Source organism: Ambystoma mexicanum, chromosome 13 (assembly GCF_040938575.1).
Source record: "Ambystoma mexicanum isolate Mex_15411 chromosome 13, UKY_AmexF1_1, whole genome shotgun sequence".
Classification (NCBI taxonomy): Eukaryota; Metazoa; Chordata; class Amphibia; order Caudata; family Ambystomatidae; genus Ambystoma; species Ambystoma mexicanum.
In genome coordinates, this window is record NC_090938.1 from 347,998,599 (window position 1) to 348,019,042 (window position 20,444).

At 45.1% G+C, this 20,444-nt stretch overlaps 1 protein-coding gene across 1 annotated transcript in view; it reads left to right on the top strand.

Annotated features, from left to right (window-relative positions):
* MMP14 (matrix metallopeptidase 14) overlaps positions 1-6,805 on the top strand; it is a 102,765-nt gene extending 95,960 nt beyond the window's left edge. Inside the window, exons 9-10 of the mRNA XM_069633860.1 lie at positions 3,797-3,912; positions 5,067-6,805. Coding sequence (XP_069489961.1) covers positions 3,797-3,912; positions 5,067-5,383 — 433 coding nt within the window. The 3' untranslated portion in view covers positions 5,384-6,805. The remainder of the gene's footprint in view (positions 1-3,796; positions 3,913-5,066) is intronic.
* The last annotated feature ends 13,639 nt before the right edge of the window (positions 6,806-20,444 follow it).

A 20,444-nucleotide genomic window follows, 5' to 3' on the forward strand; every position in this document is an offset into this window, starting at 1 on the left:
ATCAAGCAGTAGACATGGGCACAATGGATATCAATTTGAAAACCTTTATTTATTAATTTGTTGGGGATGGTAGAGCTCCTAACTTGCCCTAACTCAAATGTGAGTAATCTAGACCATTAAATAATGATAAATGCGTCCATGTAAGTCTGCTCCAAATAAAAAGGCCTATTCTTAGAAAACCTAACCCTGCACTCCTTCTCAAGTTAACAAATGTGTTAATGGAATACAAAAGGAAAATAGTGCATACAAAATAAATGCAAAAACGACTTCAGCACCAACTCCCATCCCCAGGTTTAATCCCACGGGGTCTAGAGTCTCTCAATAAACCAAGGATAGGTGGATGGCACAGTTCTATCATTCACACGTTGGCTTACTGGTAGAGCTCAAGAGTTCAATCTCAGGCTTTTAATTCTTGGCAGTTCAATCACCTTGTTAGGCTTCAGCCGCCTTGCCATCAATACTTAGTTTATATACTTTCAATTTCTCACAGTTCTGCACAGGCTTCCCTCTGCCGGGCTCGAGCCTGTTTTGTTGTTCGCGGGGGATCCCTTCCCCACGTTTTATTCCAAATATCTTTCACTGTCGAAGACTTTCCACTGCAAGGAATTTATCAAGACCTCTGCATGACCACTTCGACCTGTCCTTCAATATTCACAATTCATACTCCTCTTGTGATGCCATCACGTCTTGGTATTCCCATCGGTGCTTCTTGGCACTTGTAGTTCTCACGTTTTCCCTTTTGCCCCCTTGGCATATTTCACAATTCACATCTTTCGTGTAGCACCAATGCCTCTTGGTACATGTAGTTCTTATTCTCTTTCACTTGCCTTCTTGGCCCTTTCCAAAGTTCCTATAGTAGACATTTGCCCTCTTGGCATATTCCACACTTCACATATTTCATTTTCCTCTTATTTAACTTTCTTTAGCTTAATCTCTGCTTGTCATATGTTTCAAAACAAAGTTCACAGCATTCCACAGAGACTTTCGAATGTGCACCTTCCTATCGCAGGACCACTATGCTACTACTTTTCCATTAACAATTGCCCTCTTAGCGTTTTATCGGCACAGATCGGTGCATCTGTCACCTTTCAAATCACGGTCACTTTCTCGTTATCAACCTGACTTTTGTTGCTCTCGATAACTCACCAGTTGTGCTAAACGTCTTTCTTTCATCTTTTCCTCGCACTTCAAGGCCGGTACCAGGGCCTCCTCTGCTCCTCCCCAACTCTGCCGTTCACCCGGGAGCATCAAGGGCATTATCATGGTACCTGGAAGGTTTCTTGCCTCCGCTCGCTCGGCTCTGCTTTTCGAACACTTACGGCTTCCCGAAAGTATGGAAATCTCGCCTGGCTTATTCTGGATCCCCCTCAATTGTTGACAAGCCCGTTGGCCTTCCAAGTCCCACAGCCTGGTTCCATCAGCCTCGAAAGAGCTGTTCCTTCATGTACCCAGCCACGCTCAAAGTGTGCATGTTATGTTATTTTGCATTTGTATAGCACCTTATGTACCATTGGTATGGTCTCAAGGTGCTGGTTGGATGAACGCCCTCGGGATCCGCAGTTCGAATCAGTTGAGAGAAAGAGAGCGAGAGAGAGACGTAAAGTGTGTGGGCGCACCAGGTATGTGTGCAGCTGGTGTGGTTGTTGCATGATAGCTGCTTCTTAACGGTAGGTGTGGTGCAGAGGAGATCAATTGAATGTGTTCAGTTTGGAGGGTGGACATTCAGACTGAGTCCTGGTTGCTTTAGGCCTGAGGAGACGCCTAAGCTAGCTGGTGTGTGCTAGCTATCTGTTTTATAAGGACGATGGGTAGTTTGATTATATATATATATTTTTTTTATCTAGTGTAGCTTTAAAAGGGTTTTTTACCCCAAAAACAGGGGATTGGGGGGGACACCCCCCAAAAAAAAATGTTGATCCTTTTTTTTTCAGTCGAATTGACTCAACCCTTTTGTCATTCGACCCTTTTTTTCGATCCTTTGACCTATAACCGTTTGATGGGTAATGTTAGTAACAGCTTTACCGAATGTGTCATAGTACTGCTGTGTTCTAGTTGAATGATGGTGTATAGGAGAGATTAAGCATAGTAATGGGATATTGTGGTAATCAGTAAAGTGTATGCGACCAGGCACACTCGGTGAATGTTGGGAATACCATCTAAATTCATTTCTACTACAGTGACGCTATTAGGGTATACGTCAAAGTTCAACTTTAACACAGTGGTGCTATTGGGCACACTCAATCATGTTGGAATACCGTCTAGATTCAACATTAGCACAGAGATGCTATTAGGGCACATTTCTGAGTTCAGCTTTAACACAGTGACGCTATTTGGGCACACTCAATGACATTGGGAAAACCTTCTAGATTTGACTTTAACACAGTGACGCTATTAGGCACACTTTCTAGGTTCAGCTTTAGCACAATGATGGTGTTAGGTTCAATTTTAGCACAATGATGCTGTTAGTCACATTTTCTAAGTTCAACTGTAACACAGCGACGCTATTGGGGTATACTTTTATTTTCACAGGGAGTCTTAAGTGGCAGGCGTACATTATTAGAGCTACATGCCTGGTCTCATTACAGAGACGAGGCCAATGCAAGTCAAGGGAGGTAATCCTTCTGACCTCATTCCTCATCTTCCTTGATGCAGCACTTTTGTCAAAACAAAGTGGGGAGGAATTATGGGAGTTGTAGTTTCTCACAAAATAAACAGGGATGGGGTTAGATGGGTTATTGGAAAAGGGGATACCATGTCCCGCCATTGGGTGTTTCTCCCCATTCCCCAAGGACCCCTTACCCAGGTGATCCTCCCCCCTCCCCACCCCAGGGTCGCAAAAGCATTTCCCTGTGCCACCTGAGTACGGGATTCCTGGGGATTCGCTTGTGAAACGCCCTCTGGGTTTTCAGTGGTGAAGTAAAAACGATACTTTAATAGTAAGTAAATGGACAAACTGAGCTAGAAAATTAAGTGTTTTAATTTTGCAGTATTCAAATAAGGATGTGCTTAAGTTAAGCTTTTAAATTGCAAACTTGGTTGTAGTGCAGCAAGTTTAGCACGAGTATGCTTTAGGTGTCACGTAAAATGCAAAAAATGAAAGCATATTCCCCATGTTATATATTTTTTTGTTGTGTTTAATAAGTTGTTTCACCAAAAAGAACTCCTCTCAGAGAGAATGCGTGTTGTTGAAAAAGATCTTGCCTGGGAATTGCATTATTTCCCTGTGTGCGTTTTAAGAGTTCCGAATGCAGTCAATAACATTCTAGTGGGCTGAGAGGAGGTCAAGAACGATCTCCATGTGCTAATACGAGTTCTACTGCTAACGGCACATTAAAGTGATATTATCAGTATTCGGCACAGGTGCGGCGCAAACCCTTCAGGGATTAACCAGGGAAAAGTGACTGATTCTCAAAGCTGGGTATGGGAGAGAATTACGCCTGTGGGAGAGCCCAAGTGTGGAAAGGCAATCCCTGCAACACACATTAGGCTACAAAGGACTGCCACTTGACCGACAGTGGGGGTATGGGGGGGGGTCTACTTTTGTCTCATTCTCATTGGCTGAGTTAGGAATGTGTTCCTGTCCCAAAGATTATACAACACGCTGTGGTCCAGCAGGGAAATGCCTCTCGCCCAGAAGGCAGCATGGGTCTTTAGTTTTCAAAGAGGGTGTGTTCAGCCTTTGAGCAGGCTGGCCCCAGGTACAGTGCGAGCAGGGGAAGAAATGGGGAGGGTTATGACCCCGTAACATGCTCTGGAATGGCCTTGTTTACTGAGTGAAATGTGTTTTGCTTTCTAGATATTACCGGTTTAACGAAGAAATGAGGATGGTGGACAGTGACTACCCCAAACCTATAAGTGTGTGGGATGGAGTGCCAGATTCCCCCAAAGCAGCATTCATGGGCGCTGATGGAGGTAAGGAAGGGTGTAGTGAAAGGGAGGAGCCCTTGCAGCAAGATGTATACGTTATTGCCAGTGGTCGAAGTGTATGAAAAGAAGTATTGAAACTATGTTCCCTGCTGACCTGCCCCGCACCCCACAAACCCTGTTGCCACACCCCCTCCCACACAATATACAAACCCCCAAACAAATGTGCCATCTCTGGTTTCGGAAACGCCTTTAGACTTTCCTCTTTTCTTCTGCCTTTGCTCCCCCTGCCCCTGCTGATCTGCTCTCAGCACCGTGCACCTGGCCACCCTCGGTCCTCCGGGCCCAGGTACCTGCTCGCCGTGCCACACTCCCGCTCTGCCTCTGGGCCCCCCTTGCACTGGGGTCTGTATCTGTACCCATACAGCCCCCCTTTTTCTTCCTGCACTTATCAGACCTACCCTGTCTGCTGCCTTAAACCTAGCAGTAGCAAATTGCTGGCTGCACTACCACTGTTTGTTGACTTTATTATCTGTTTCTCCTTTGCTTCGTACTTTCCACTTCTCCCGCCTTCCATGCACTTTTCCCCTCCCCCTCTCCCATGCACTTGCACGTTCTCAATGTCACTGAGCCTAGTCAGATCGCTGTTTTGTTCTCCCCTGTTTCCCTCCCTTGCCTTGTCGCGCTCTGAAACACTTGTGTACGAGCGCAATAGAAATATCAATTCAATTCAATGCCTGCAGTTTAAAGGAACGTTCAGTGCAGTGCACTGAAATGCAAGCTTTAACTCCTTCCTACACTTTTATTTTAAAACGAAACCATTCCGAACGTTCTTTTTAAAATAAAAGTATAGGAACAGTAAAACATAATTTAAAAAAAAGCAGAGGAGCACCGCTCCTGCACACTTAAACCACTGGTTATTCTGCTCGTTTGCCCACTGATAATGCTGTGTTCTCTGAATCTCTGTGTCGCCTGTGGCATCTTGTCTGATGTTTGTGTGGTATTGTCCTGTCCTTGTAATGTTGCCCCATTCTCCATTCCATTAATTGGCAACTCCTACTCTGTTTCTCCCATTAGAGCTCCCTCCCTATGAGTTCCTGAAGCGCCATTTCGGTTTGATCTTGTGTAGCTTGCTTGGGGGCTTATTTAGGTCGGTACTGCTTTGACCTGACTCCCGTTCTCTTCTTTCTCCTGCTCCCCAGTCTTCACCTACTTCTACAAGGGCAGCAAGTACTGGAAGTTCAACAACCAGCAGCTCAAGTCTGAGCCCGGCTACCCCAAATCTGTGCTGCGTGACTGGATGGGCTGCCACCCCACCCACAAAGATACAGACGAGACAGAGGTGGTAATCGTGGAAGTGGATGAGGATGGTGGCTCGCTCAACCCAGCTGCCATTGTGATACCCGTCCTACTGCTACTCTGTGTCTGCGCCCTGGGCATCACAGTCTTCCTCTTCCGGCGGCATGGCACCCCCAAGAAGTTAATCTACTGCAAGCGTTCCCTATTGGACAAGGTCTGAGGTGATGCCTGTGGCGTGCCAGACATTGGATCCACCAATGTTCATGTGGCGTGATAACAACATTGGAGGGATGGGGGGGTGTCCCCCCCTTTCTACTTCACGAACAATGTGGGGTGTTTATTTTTTTACTTATGGGGTAAGGGGGACAAAAGATGTGGGAACCCATCATTCCTTTCATACATTTCCTCTTATAAAACGACAAACCGCATGGCCTTCTCTCTCTCCCAGATTCTGCTCCCTAATTTCAACCTACTTGCAAGGGACCCCACCCTTCCTTGGTGCTCCTTATGTATCTCCTCTTGCCCCCAACAGTCAACTCTGATATCCCCCCATATAGAACTTTGGTGGGGTGCTGGGCACTTCCCACACCTCGGAAACTATTTGGACTCTTGTGAGCAGGTTGGTTTTTCACGAATCTGTAGACCCATCAAATTGCATTCTATGTCCCAAAGGACTGTCTTCTCCAAATTCTCCTGATTGATGCACAGTCGAGCAATGAATAGCGGTGGGGGGAGTATAAGGGGGATGTGGAGTGATCTATTCTTGTCTTCTTAATGACTTCTGGAGGCTGCTTTTGAATGGCAAGAGAGGGTGGGGCGTGGGGGTTCTGTTAGCCGTAGGGACACTATGATGAGTTTTGTGATATCCATAGTTTGTGCTCATGTAACAAGGAATCTTACAGGAGTTGGATAACTGAATGTGCGGAGCGGTCAAGTCTTTGGCGCCTCAGTTCCCCGTTAACTTGGGGTGTAAATTGATAACATTTCCAATTATGCAATTTCCTCATTCCCTCTGCCTTTTGAGCAGGAACTTCACACCACAGAATGGACATTCCTCCTGGGTATATCTATTCCAGCCACTGGTAAGTTTTTAAATGTCTGCCAGCGCCAAAGTGAAGGCCGAATGGCATGGCGGCATGAGGTTGAGTGTCAGCGTCGCTTAGTTTCTTTGCCGGTCTTCACATCCATCAGTGGGTGCAAGAGAAGCTGCGGTGCAGCTGCTTATGTTTTCTGTTTTAGGCTATTCTGCGGACATTCTGATGATCTGAAGGTCAGCAGTTGGTCTTGTTCCATTTCTAGCAATCATATCGTGTTTTTGCCTCAATTACAAACACATCTAAAGTCTATTTCACATGGAGATTGGTTAACGGTTTCTCAAATTCGAATTTGCTACAGTTCTGTTAGTCTTCCTCTGCCCTTCCCTCCACGTGAAACCATTCACTTCCTGTTCAAACATAATGCCAAGTACTTATTGTAAGTCCTAAGTAGACCATGTCAAAAAACACAACTTGTCCAGGGTTGCAGTGCACCATCATTGGAAGACAGGGTTGCTTGGTGCTAATTCTTCCCATCACTTGACATATCTGCTTACTTTTTTGGGGGAGTGAAATATTATTTTAAATAAAAAGCCAATCTCTTGGTATTTGTATTTCCTCTTTGAATTGTATTTAACGAAATGCAAAAACCGGACTGATAAAACCACAAACAAGAGAGTAAGAGGAACCGAGTAAACTACAAACTACAAGGGATGGTCTTCCGGGAAAAATGGAGTCGATGTGTCTCTATGAAGGTGCTGCAAAGCTCATCCCATCGGAGTCGGCTTCATTTCTGTATGTGCCTAAAGTATTAGCTAATTGGGTTGTCTTTTATTTGGGCCCTAAAAATATTTGGGTGCTTGGTATTTGATGCTTCAACCATTGACTGTGCAATGTCTACCTTAATCACTTGCCAATGAACAATGGTACTGCAAACCTCGCCCAGTGGCAATTCATCCAGAGGTGTTGCTAGGGGGGGCTATAGCCCCGGGTCTTTTGGTTGTAGCCCTGGATAAAAGCTCAGGAGCTACAACCAAAAGGCTAGCTAGCCCGAGTCCCGACAGTGCCAACATTAGCGTAGCCCTGGATCTTTTCCAGACCTAGCAACACCCTGGATTTAATCAATATGTGAGGTGATGGCCGACTCCACCAACAGAGATCTTTCTGCAACCTCTGGAAGCCTCGATCAATTCAGATGCCCCTAAGAGTGGAGGCTTCAAAAACTTTCAGTGGAAGTGCAGAATTATTGTAGATGCTGTTGGGTGATTTTCTTGGCCGACAGAGGCCCAGTTAGCCTTTTGTGGCTGCATAGGTGGGAGATCCCACAAAACCTAGCTGTCTCTCTGACATATGCTGACAGAACTCCTCTACAGTGCAGGGGACTCGCTTCAAACCGTCTTTTTCATTTACTCCTTCAGGGCTTTGCTTCCAAAAGGTGTGCACCTTTCTTGGTTGCTGTGGTCCTTGCCCCAGCTATGTGCCCTCCACACACCCTTCACCTCATTGGTCAATCGAATGCTCTCATGCATTCTCCTCTAATATACCATGATTGTTCATGGCTGTCATCACACCTGTTTTCTGGGACACACAGTAGCACTGTGCCTTGGGATCTGCAATATGGGTGGGGGAAGTTGCAGGGTTAAACGGCAAGGAATCCTTGCATGTTTGAAATATGTGCCCAAGACTTGATACACCAGTAAATGTTATTTGCGGGGTTGATGAGAGGAGGGGTGCTGGGAGTGGGTGGGGGGGCGGTGTAGAGTATAGTCTTTCATAAACATTACGCTCCTCAAAGCCAACCCAAAAAAAGTCTGCCAATTAAAACAACATTCCACCCCAAACACGGTCCTGGTGTGGGGGTCCAAAAGGCAGGTACCCCCCCCCCCCCCAAAGGTACCAGTCGTGGGTGGGGAGACGGATGCCAAATGTGCTGGCATTTTTGCACGTCGCCATGGGTTGTTAAAGTGCCTTTTTGTTGGGTTTTTGTTATTTTTTATGTTATCTATATTTTAATACTATAATTATGATGTATAAAATATTAACAAATAAGAAGGGATCTGCGAGGCTGTCCCTATTACCGGGGGGTTTCTGTACACATCCCGGCCTTGCAGGACAGGGTCCCGGGTTAAACCACCCTGGCTCGTGTTTTTAAAAAAAAGGTTTCTGTGTAAAATAAAAAAAGTGAAAATATATACGTTTTTACATTGTTTTTTTGGGGGGTAGGGGGTAATGTCAATGGAGAGGTGGGAGGGAGTGTTAATTCGGAGCTTTTATGGCTCTTTATTTTCTTTTTTCTAAGAAAGTGATTTAAAATTAATGCAGCTTTTTAAGAAAATATTTTGTATCTCTTTGGAGAACTAAATAAAAACATGAAATGATGAAAATAGTGGCTGTTATTTTTTTTTGTGGTGTTTTTCTATCCCTTGCGAGACATAAGCGTGGGGCATTTTTGTTTGCCGATCCGGGGTTAGCAAAATGAGGGGCAACCCTAAGATTCCTCTGATGAGCCTGATTATTCCTGCATTTTAGGGTATCCAATACCTTTCGGGGTTCTCCACTTATTAAGTTCCCTGGAGATTTACATAACAGCCATAAAAAAAATAAATACATAGTGCGAAGTCCCCTGCATGGTTCTGGTGACCATCAAGCTAGTGACTCAGGGAGCTGCGGCCCACCCAGAGCAAACTGTTTCTGGGCCGGGGAGGATGCCCTAGTCTGTTACATGATCAAAGACAATTACTGCCGCATTACAAGCCAGTCCTAAGGCCCTGGATACGCCCCACTCCACCAGTCAATTTGTGCAGGCCAACTCTGAAAGCCTTAACCCTCTCTGAACCCCTTGAGCACAATAGAAATATGACCCCGACCTCCACCTCAACTGAGAGCCTGCAGCTCTCACTGAACAGTCCCAACGCTCCTGTGTAGAAAAGGGATAACTTTCCATCTTAAGGAAAATCACTCCCCCACCCCCTCTCAACATCAACAGCATATGTATATACAACCTCGCATACTGCATCAAAGAGGTTATTTCGCAAAGTTGTGTAGGTTGATAACTGCAGTGAACCCAGGAGGTTCATGGAAACCTTGTTCAAAGTCTGTGCTTTACCAAATATGGAGAATCTCACAGAAGGAACCAAGTAGCGAAAACAGTGTTCCTCTGCTGGAGGTGATATTAGTTTCTCCACAAACTTAAAAATACAAGCACCTTACTTCGTGGGTGCCCAGCATTTAATTCCCACACACTGTAAGTGCAGGAGACATCAACTCACCAGGGATGCCTGAGGGGGAAAAGAACTAGCAGACTGGCCTGTCATAAGCTTGATCCATCCCCTTAACCCTAAAACAACCTCAGATGCACTGAAAGATGTCAATCAATCCCAACCTTTATCAAATTACCAGCCACAGGTGCAAACCCTCAGTAGGAGTACCTCATCTGCATAGCTCTCAACGTTTTGTCCTCCCATGGTGGGTGAAACCACCCGAGCTTTTGGCGGGTGAAAGCCCAACCATTTATATGGGAGAGTAGAGAGATTAGCGGGTGAGAGAGCTGCTTTCAGGGCGGGTGACACCCGCCAAAAGCGTGTGAGTTGAGAGGTATGCATCTGTAAGAAGAGAATGCAGCAGAAAAGCACACGTCCCGTTCAGTGGGTTGGAGGAGAAGGTGGTTTGTATTTTCTGGTGGCTGGAGACTGGCAAGAGCTGGAGGAAAAACAGGTTGGAAATATGGAGGAGAGTAGAGAAGAAAGAGATGAAATATGGAAGTTTAGTGCTTAGCTTCCTAACAGCTATGCCAACTAACCAATCGACTAACAATTTTCAACCCTCTGCATACACCCCTCAAACTCTAACCAAACACAACCACAGGCCTATAAACGCAACAATCCGCACAAACTTCACCACACTGCAACAACAAAACAAACCACACAGACTTGCACAACACTACACACCGTCTGCTGACCGGAAAACACCCCAAGCCCAGCCAACGGGTTCACGAAGTTGAGGCTGCCAACAGCACATCACAGCTCTCTTGCACTTCTCCAGCTTATTGCCACTAACTCACCCCCCCCCCTTTTCCCTTCTTTTTTCAGAGCCGCCAGGGGACCACTCCGGTGGCGATGGTGTGCGGTACAAATATCCTTTAACACTGAGAGCGGGAGATGGTGAAGAGTGCCGAAAATGTGAAGGTGATTTTGATAACATCAGAGAGTTTGTTGCAGGAGGGGGTGGCTGCAGGAAGAGGCATTAGCAGCAGATGGGAGTGTCAGCCAAGAGGAATTGGTGAAACCTGAGGAAACGTTGATAATGGAGGCTTAGTGTGACACATGATGTGAAGTAAGGAGAAGGACAAGGTGGCGGTGGTAGTGACGATGGAATGGAGGAGGATAGAAGTGTAACATTAAGATGACCAGGAGACTCCCTGAAAAAGATAAGAGCCGAGAAGAACAGAAAGCTTGGCGGTATTAACAGGTCATACATCGGAACAGACATGGTGGTGGCAACCACGTGTCAGAAGGTGAAGGAGGACTGTGAGAAGAGGAGGCAAGATCAGATAGCAAAGAAGAGGGAAAACTGCACAGAGCAAGCCTGTAACTAGCCAGAGCCTGAAAGTTCAGCAGCCCAACCTGGACGGCGGTAGGAAGAAGCAGATGCAGGGAGGAGGAATAAGACTGGGTTGAGATTTATGTGAGCTCAGAGAATTTTACATTGTCGTATGTCTTGAGCCCTAGAAAGTCTTGAGGAGAAAACAACCTGATTCTGAAAACTCTGACCAGCTCATTTGTGTATCACGAAAGGCACACCTCAGAAAAAATGAAATATGACGGCAGGATAGTTTGCCCTTCAAGTTCCAACCACATAAATTGGCCCCGGGGTTCAACACAAGTCTCTAGATAAAAACAAATCTGTGTTTTTCATTCTCTTCAAACTGGGGTCCTTTCCTTGGGATCCTTTGTCAATTCTCAGTCACTCACAGTATGGGGGTTTAAATGAACACTTGATTCTTTCTTTGCTTCTGGTTACACAAATTCAGGTTCTTTGTTTCTTGTCCTCCACTCCTTAGAGATCCTTCCACCTTGGTCTTGGTCTCTTTGTGCACCTGCACGCTAGGCTGGGGTTTGTGTAAAAGGTATGATTGCGTAACAGCAAGCTGAGCCCCAGAGCTTCTATTAGGAGTATGGCCAACTAATCTCGGCTATAGGCTGGGTTCCATGACATTTCAATGTCCGTAATTACTTTGAAGATATTTACTTCAAAGTGATTACTTTGAAATTCGACTTTGATATTTTCTTTTTTAATTTGGGGCCTCTCCCACACCCTCTTTTCCCCTTCACTACTAACCCTACCCCAAACCTCTCCCCGCCCCCTTGTTAACCCTTAACCCACAATTGCCTATATTTATCAAAGTAATTTCGAAGTAATCCACAAGGATCCTCCCTATCCCCACTCCCCTTCAACATCTACATGACTCCACGAATCAATCTCATCAAAAGACACGGCTTCACCTGCTACAAGTACGCATATGACACCCAAATCATCTACAAAATCGAAGATGTACAAGAGGAGAATACAACGCTAATGGACTGTCTCGAAGAACTCTATGAATAGATGAGCACGAACAGCCTCGGAAGTCAACCCGGGCAAGACTGAAATCATGATTATCCAAAAACCAAGGAAGCAGCCAATACATCCCATGGCCCACAGAAATAGAAACAGCGCCCACACCATCCAGAATTGTCAAACACCTTGGAATCCTAATGTACAATGAGCTTACCCTAGAATCGCAAGTAGACACAATAATCAAGAAATGCTTCCTACACCTGATCAAAAAGATTCTACCATTCCTCTCATCCATGCACAAAACCCTGGCCACCATCTCCCTCATGTCCAGGATAGATTATGCCAACAACCTACACCTCGGAATGCTGGATCATCTACTGAAGAAACTGCAACGTATACAGAATGCAGCGGCCATACTTCTCCTCAAACTCTCACAAAGGGACCACATCACTCTAGCTATAAAGATGCTACATTGGCTGCCAGTCAAATAAATTACATTCAAAACAATGGGCCTCATTATAACTGTGTAGGTCCGGTAACAATGGCGTCTGTAAGCCTACCGGCACCATTGTTACCTGACCGGTGCAGTACGACTCTGAGGGCGGGTGCTGTCCCACTCGCCAGGGTGTGACCAGCTGGGCAGGGTGGCACCCGCTCGTAGAGTTCTCACGGGAGCACCAGCACCCTTGGTAATGTTGCTGGTGCTCCTGTGTCCTCATTCCCGTGGAGTCCTGTTGGACTCCACGGGAATGGGGACTAACAAAATTACCGCCGGCTAACTTCCCGGGCACTGGACATTGAATAGCCTGGTGGCACCGGGAAGTCAGGCGCCGGTAATTAATTACGGGTCTGGCGGATACCTGCAGGTTTTCCGGCATGGCTACCTCCGGACTCGTGATGAGGCCCAATGTGCATAACACACAGAGCAAATCATGGCCAAGGAGCAGAATTCATACAAAAGAAAATCAATATTTACCAGCCGACCAGAACACTTCGATCCAGCAACGACATCCGCTTGGAACTTGAACCATAGACGAGGAAAAAAAGGGGTGGGTCAGCATTTTCTTGCCTAGTCGCTAAACTTTGGAAATCCCTCCCGAGAGAAATACAAACCACGAACCATCTAAAATTCAGAAAACTCCTAAAAACCTGGCTCTTCAACTCAGAACTGAATGAAAATGAATAAGCAATGCTCACACACATCACAGAATTCACAAACAAATGGCAAGACAGGGGACTAGCCCAGACCACAACAAAGTGCATGGAAGTGGAGGGAGACCCAGGTGCACCCGTTCCCCTAGAGGGCCCTACCAGAAAAAACAAAGGAGAGAGGGAGATAGGAGCGACTTAAGTTGAACCACAGACAGAGGGCATTAGAATTAAAGGGGAAAGCTAGGCGACCGAACAGATAAACCACAGGGCCCAGGGAGCTCAAAGGCATAGGGAAGAGGTCCACCGCCCTAAAGGGGACCAGGAAGGCTGTGGTGGCTGCACACCAGGATGTGCCAGGGGACCAAGTGATGTAGACATCCATTAGTCTGAACACGGGGCGGGGGGTGTAGGAGGTATCCCCGCTAAATGGCCCTCCTAACTGCCCACATAGAAAATAGGAGTAAGACCCCTAGCACATCACAATGCATGACACTGGCAGGGATATGTGCCAAAGGTGGCCAAAACTGAGGGGGTACGATAAAGTATCACCACTAACCAAACCCACTAGAAAACCCATCCCTCTGCTTACACCGCTCAAACTCTAAATGCAACCATACCTCTACAGCACAACAAACCGTACACAACTACACTGCAACAACAAACCAAACCACACATAGCCTTGCACAACAGTACATGACAACTACTGACCAAAAATTCACACCTAGGCTCGGCGAACCGTGTAAACCGTACTGAAGCTGCCAACAGCACATCACAGCTCTCTTGTGCTTTTTTGCCACTCGATCCTACTAACTTCCCCCATCCCCTCACACCTACCCTCTTGCTTTTCAGCTCTGCTTGGAACACTAGGGTGGTGATAGCGCGTGGTATAAATATTCTTTAACATAACGGTTCCTGGCTTCAAAACACCCCTGCTATTCTACTCTCTCATTGGGTCACAATGGTCTCCTGCCTAGCAAGCCCCTTCTATACTTGTTATCGGCACACCTCTTCTCCTCCTCCAGTACCACCTTAGCACTCTGCCACATGTTCACACCTCTGCCCTCAACCCCACCTTTCTGGACGGGTTTGTAGCATCCATGTTTCTCCTTTTGCTTGGAAGTTTCCTCCTTCAAAATGTATTTCTTCCTCATCTCCTGTCACCAGGGGAGTTGCTAGGTCTGGAAAAGACCCGGGGCTAAGTTGATGTCGGAACTGTTGGGACTGGGGGCTAGCTAGTCTTTTGGCTGTAGCTCCTGAGATTCTATCCGGGGCTACAACCAAAAGATCAGGGGCTATAGCCCCCTTAGCCCTCCCCTAGCAACGCCCCTGCCTGTCACTCCAACCTCCTCAATATTATACTCTTTCCACCTTCTTTGCATCTCTACATCTCCTCATCCCTCCCAGCGTCCCCCTAACATGCTCCTTCCCTCCCATCTGTTACCCCCAGCCTTCTATATATTCTCTTTCCTCTGCCTGAATATTTTTCCAGCCCACTTACACTATCTACATTTCTTTTCTCTATGCTTTTTCCCCACACCTCCTCTGGATACTCTTATCCTTTGGCCGCTCATCTTCAACCTCTTTCCTCCTGCATGCCCAAGTAACACTCCTCTCTGGAAACGAAACCTCCATGCATTCCTTGACGGTGGTGGTTTTTATAGCCAATCAGCCCTACTACACAAAAACCCTCCTGATCAACCTTGCTCAGTTGCACATATTTGAGATGGATAACCGAAGTGCTATGATTTAGATTTTATTTGTGCTTATTCAAACAACGGGGATGTCTATTTTGATCAGAAATGATTTGCAACAGCACACTTTGATGGAGGCATTCCCACGCAGAATACCTGCGCAAAATCACAAAGATGAGGTGTGGTGGCAATTTATGAGGGTGTACAAAAGTGGGGCATATACCAGGGACAAAACAAACAGAAAAAAAATGTTTGTGGGGCTTGTAAATCGGTTTGGATTCCCATATGATGTATTGTCTGCCATCTAGTGTTTGGCTCAGAGCAGGCTTGGACTGGCCTATAGGGCAATAGGGCAATGCCCAAACCAGAAAACACAAAAAGCTAGCATGGGCTCGTTTTTTGGGGTCAGAGTGGGGCACTTTTTTGGCCAATGTGGACCAGTTTGATGAGTTACTTACTATACGGCTAGTAGTTTGGACCATTGTTGCTGAATAAATATTGTTTAAATTGCACAATTTGCATTACATTTTATCAACCCCCACCTGCCCACTGGGTAATATTCAAGCAATTCAAACAATCTGTCACAAAAGGCTTGAATTGCTTTCTGCAACTGTGGACCACTTTTTCATTGGTGCCCAAGACAATGGAATGCCCCAGTCTGACCCTGGCGTAGAGTATTACTTATTCGTTTTCAAATTTGAAAAACTGGGCCTCAGCCGGGCCGTTCCCGTCACAATATTCCCATGCTATGTGTGCAGGCACCCACGATCCTACATGCATCAACGTCAGATTGATTTTTTTTTTTTCATAATCATTTGGCAGCAACTTTGAGATGGCGAGAACCGTTCAATGCCATTTTCAACGCAAGATCAGAAGCTTTGAGACCTAGCGAAGCTGAAAAAGATCTGCTACCACAACTTCAAGCCGTACAGTAGGGAGAGCGGGCGTAATATTTATGTATACATTTCTGATAGAGTATAGGCCACCCTCCCTTTTCCCCACCATCGAAACCTTGATACCCTTATTGAGAATACACTGCCCACTGTGCAATTTCAAGCTCCCTTAGTGGGATACACACACAGTGTGTAATAAGCGTTTACCCCGAGACCACGGCATGGATCGCTGCCATGTGTGCCAAAGATTCAAGCCAGAGACGCTCCGGGAGTGCAGGCAAAAACATTGGGTTACATACGCCATGCGGTCGGAATAGTCTTTCTGTAGCTTGTATCTGCTCAGTGTCTTGTGCCTATCCAATCTCCCTGCAACAAAGAAGAACAGTGGGGAGAAATCAACCTGTCTTTTCTGCCCTCAACAATCAATCGTAAGACTTTGATGCATGAAGGATTGTGGGCCCCTGTAAACATAGAATAGGGCTCGTGTGGCAGAAACACCCCTGTTTATAACCAATTTTTCAAATTTTCAAATTTGATAAAGCATGTGTATTATTCTGAGCCAACTACTAGATGGTGGACTATGCCACAGAAATAAGATTACTGTTTAAGTAATAATTGTCAAATGGGAAAACGGGTCACGTACAAATGCAACACTTACCTAAAGGAGCAGGTTCTTAAAACTAAAGAGGTGTACTATACCAATATACAGAAATAACTTTTTTTTTAAGCGTCACTTGAGGATAGTGGTGAGCTCAGGTAGGGAGGATGGGGAAAGGGCAGGGGGGGAATCCTATTGAAGAAGTTAAAGCTGAACTGATAAGACATCCACAGTTGAGGTGACTTTGGTTGCTAGATTGGGGGTGGTTCTCCCTACCCCAAATTGCTCCAGGAAGCAGTTTGAGGCTTTAAAGCAACATCCTACCATATTCATTCATCCTTCCACACTTTCACAAAGCAGAGTTTTTCTTAGCTTCTCTGAGGCTGCTGATGGTGCTCTTGTTCAGAGGCGAATTGCCTAGCATTTCGGTGCTGGACTGCTTTTATGGGGGGCACCAAACTGATATGCAAATAGATAGTTCTTCTCTGTGAAAGCTGCAGTGAGCTAAAATGTGGTTGTAGGCCCTACTGAGTGGAAGACATTTCGTAGATCAGGGTATTTGACCGATGTCGGTTCTTAGTAGAGGGGCTCCCATGACTTTGTTACAGTAGCCAGTGTTGTCCACATAGAAGACTGTGTGTCTGTAGCCAGTGATATCTTTTCCAAACTCCGGAGCTCGCATGAACATACTGTTTTTTTTTTAAATGATGTAACATATTCTGTATTGTAGGGGTGGCGAGATGGAATCTGAGCCTCAACTTCTGAAGTTAAGTGTTCCTCTAGATTAGCTGGTGCCCTCGTTTAATTGTACACCCCCAACACTAGATTTAAGTGGTGCTCTAGACCAATTGTTACCCCAGTGTATTTGTTCCCGGCATCCTAGATCACATTTCTTTTATTTTTTTTTAATGCTTTTGGTTGTCTTTTGCATTCAGTACAAGATAACATGTAATGCTATAAAACAGAATCTTCTCAACAACATGAAAGAAAAGAAAAATCATCAAACGTTATGTACGATACATATACTAACATCGTCAATGTCTAAAAGTCCTCAATCAGGCAGAACCCTTATGCAATTCGAAGATTGCAAAACTAAATTCTCCCTGCCTGAATATGAAAGGTTCCTTTATGTGCAAATCAGACACTGGGTTACAACCAAAGAGTGTTGAGAGGCGGCCAATAGAGCCCCAGAGGGCCTGGAACTCACAATGTAGGAAGGGGTTCCCGAGAATGGCATTTCAAGACTGTATCGTCTACTGGATGTGTCGGAGGTGGGAGATATATTGCCGTACATGGGTAAATGGGAACCGGACCTAGTGGTACCCAACACAGGCGAAGAATGGGGGCGGGCGCAGAAAAGCTCTCGGTGCTCCATGATAAAGGAGTCGGCATATAAAATATACATGCGTTGCTATGACCCCCCACAGAGGCTGCATACGGTGAACCCGGTCATTTCAGGAGAATGTTTGAGGGGGTTTGGTCTGCTGGGAGACATGGGTCCTATATGGTGGTTATGCCCAAAGGTAAAAATGTTTTGGAAGGAAATTCTGAGTCACATCCGGGAGATACTGGGGGGTGCAATTGCCAATGTGTCCAAAAGTGATCCTGTTGGGAGCGGTAGCGGGGGCCTATATGATGCAAGAGGCGCAAGAGTCGCACTAATTACCCATATGCTCGCCACAGCGTGGATCATTGTGGCACATAACTGGAAATCGGAACATGGACCGATATTAGCAATGTGGTGGGTCAGAATGTGTGGCATCATGGCCATGGAGAAAATATGTGCATTGGCAATGGGTAAATACCAATGTTTTGAAAATATATGGCTCCCATTTCATGAGTTTATAGTAGGAGACCTAACAGTTTCACTAACCCGATATACTCAGGAACATTTCGTGCTGTGAATTAAAAGGGGCCGGAATGGACACCAGAAAGGAAAACCATAGTAAGAGAGGCAATGGACTAAACCTGATCCCTAGAGTACAAAGCGACGTTTAATGGACATTGGCTTGTAAACGTACCACCAGAGTTAAGGTTTGTTGGGGAGTTCAAAAAGGGGGAGTGGGAGGGGTTGGGGGGGGAGAAGAATGTGCACCCGAAAACTTGCTTATTGATAGTTGTATTATATGCATGAATATATCAACTGATGGTGTTCACTTTGAAAAAAAGAAATAAAGCTTTAAAAAAAAGTCCTCAATCATTACTACCATTTGATCACCATATCTGTAATTAACAATTATATTCGTTGAAAAGCATGGCACATTTCAACTGATTATAAAATTCAGTTCAATTCCAGTGCTCTTATTAATTTATTTATATTTATATAGCGCGCAGCAGCCCAAGGGCATTGAGGCGCTGTTACTTGCATGAGCTTAGTTACAGGCGTGGTAGCAGTCGTTGGCACATTATAAATAAAGCATTACCTGGTGTACCCTTGGGAGAGAATAATGCAATCCTGTCTCTTTCTCTAGTAACAAGATATTCTGCCATGTTCGTCATGAGATATCTATAGAAATATATACTAACCCAGCTGCCCCACCTGGCAAAAAAGGGCGAAAACTCCTAAACAGTCAATTTGAGGTAGACCAGAATGTGGTGGCGCTCGGGTCTGTTGAGTTAGAACTGTAACACTGATGCAAAACACTAGCGGCAGCAGAATAGTAGAGCTGTATAGGCACCTCAAACCTATGAGTAAAGACACAATAAAAACCCACCAAGGTTCAGCTCCACTAGATATATTGCGCTGCTAGACTCAGTATATTTCAGAGTACTGTCTATATAACGACTAGTTACGATCAGACAAAAAACACTTGGTGAATGTCCAATGTAGCTTGTGTTCAAAAAGTGCTTTATCATCAGCCAGATGGATTTGCCAACACGTGTTTCGACCTTCTGCGGTCTTTCTCAAGGCAAGAAATGGTTCTGAATTACATGCCCAAACCAATAACATCAAACCACCAATTAAACAAAAAACATTTTGGTCATCACAATTTGCAAAAACCCATACATTTAAAGTATAACATGTGCATACATGTTGATTCAGTGGATGTATTCAAGGGATAGCAAAAACACGTACAAAGAATAATGTGAAAATATAAATGGATACATTACCAAGGTCACCAGAAACCAAGGTCGTCATACATGTGCCAGGATCATGTCATGAGCAAAATCAACCGTGAAAATCATAGCAAAAAAGAAGGAAAACACACAGGCCAGAGGCCAAATTAACAACATTGTTAAACAATAGAATCCATCAAAGTTGTGCATTAATCCATTCAACAATCCTTAACAGTTATAAACCTGGGAGTGTACTGGTTCACCCTCTTATAAAACGCACAAATCCATATTTGACTAGAGCCCCGAACTTCCAGTGGCCGTGCCATAGCAAAGTGCCTGCTTGCAAACCAAAAGTGACATTGTTGATGGTGTACCCAAATCCAACTGCGTGCGTTATAAGTATACCACCACACCATGTTGAGTGCAGCCCAATGTGCTCAACATGCCGCTTAATCAAGACAAAATATATAAATGTACCAAATAGTAGTCCTACTAATACTGCTGCATGTGCTGGGAATTGTTTGTAGAATAAATGCGAGAAACGTCTCCAAAGGACCTGTGTAGAGTCAAAAAATGCAAATGATATGTGAAAAGAGAAAATATAAATTCCCTTAACAAAAACGTTTTATGTGCCCTAGCACAACAGTCTGCAATCAATAACACCCTGGTGCAAATTACCTGCAAATATTGGCTGATAAGCCAAACCAACTCAATAAGCGTGCATCAAGTCACTGAAAGGCTCCAACATGTATCACAATGCAAAGATCTGCATCTGAAACCATATAAAAAGGAAAACACACGCACATTATGTCAGTGCCTAACCATTTTGTAAAACACAAACGTTATTCATGCACCGATAAACAACAAATACATACAGTCTTACCTCAACTGATAGACTGCCGTCTCATGCAAAACTCAAAGTATCCACATATCCACACGGATGCTGCTCGGTACCATGTCAACCAAGTAAAGCACATCACGAATGTAAAAATATACAAGTGATTCGTCACATGCGCCTAAATGCTCACGTGACTCAAACAACCAATCCCAATATACTCTGTCTATACCACTCCTCATTCGTTCCGTGGCAAATAAGTAGGACGTCTGGAATGTATGCAATCAGGTAATCGAATACCTAATTATATTAATGCGATGCAATGTGTAAAAGAAAACTAAAAACTGAGATTTACATCAATCCGCCCAAACAAATGCTATGTAATGTTTACAATATCCCTCCTGCACTGAGCCATCCAAGCATTCTAAAAGCAGTAATTACTGTCCCATTTTGTACGTCCAACTA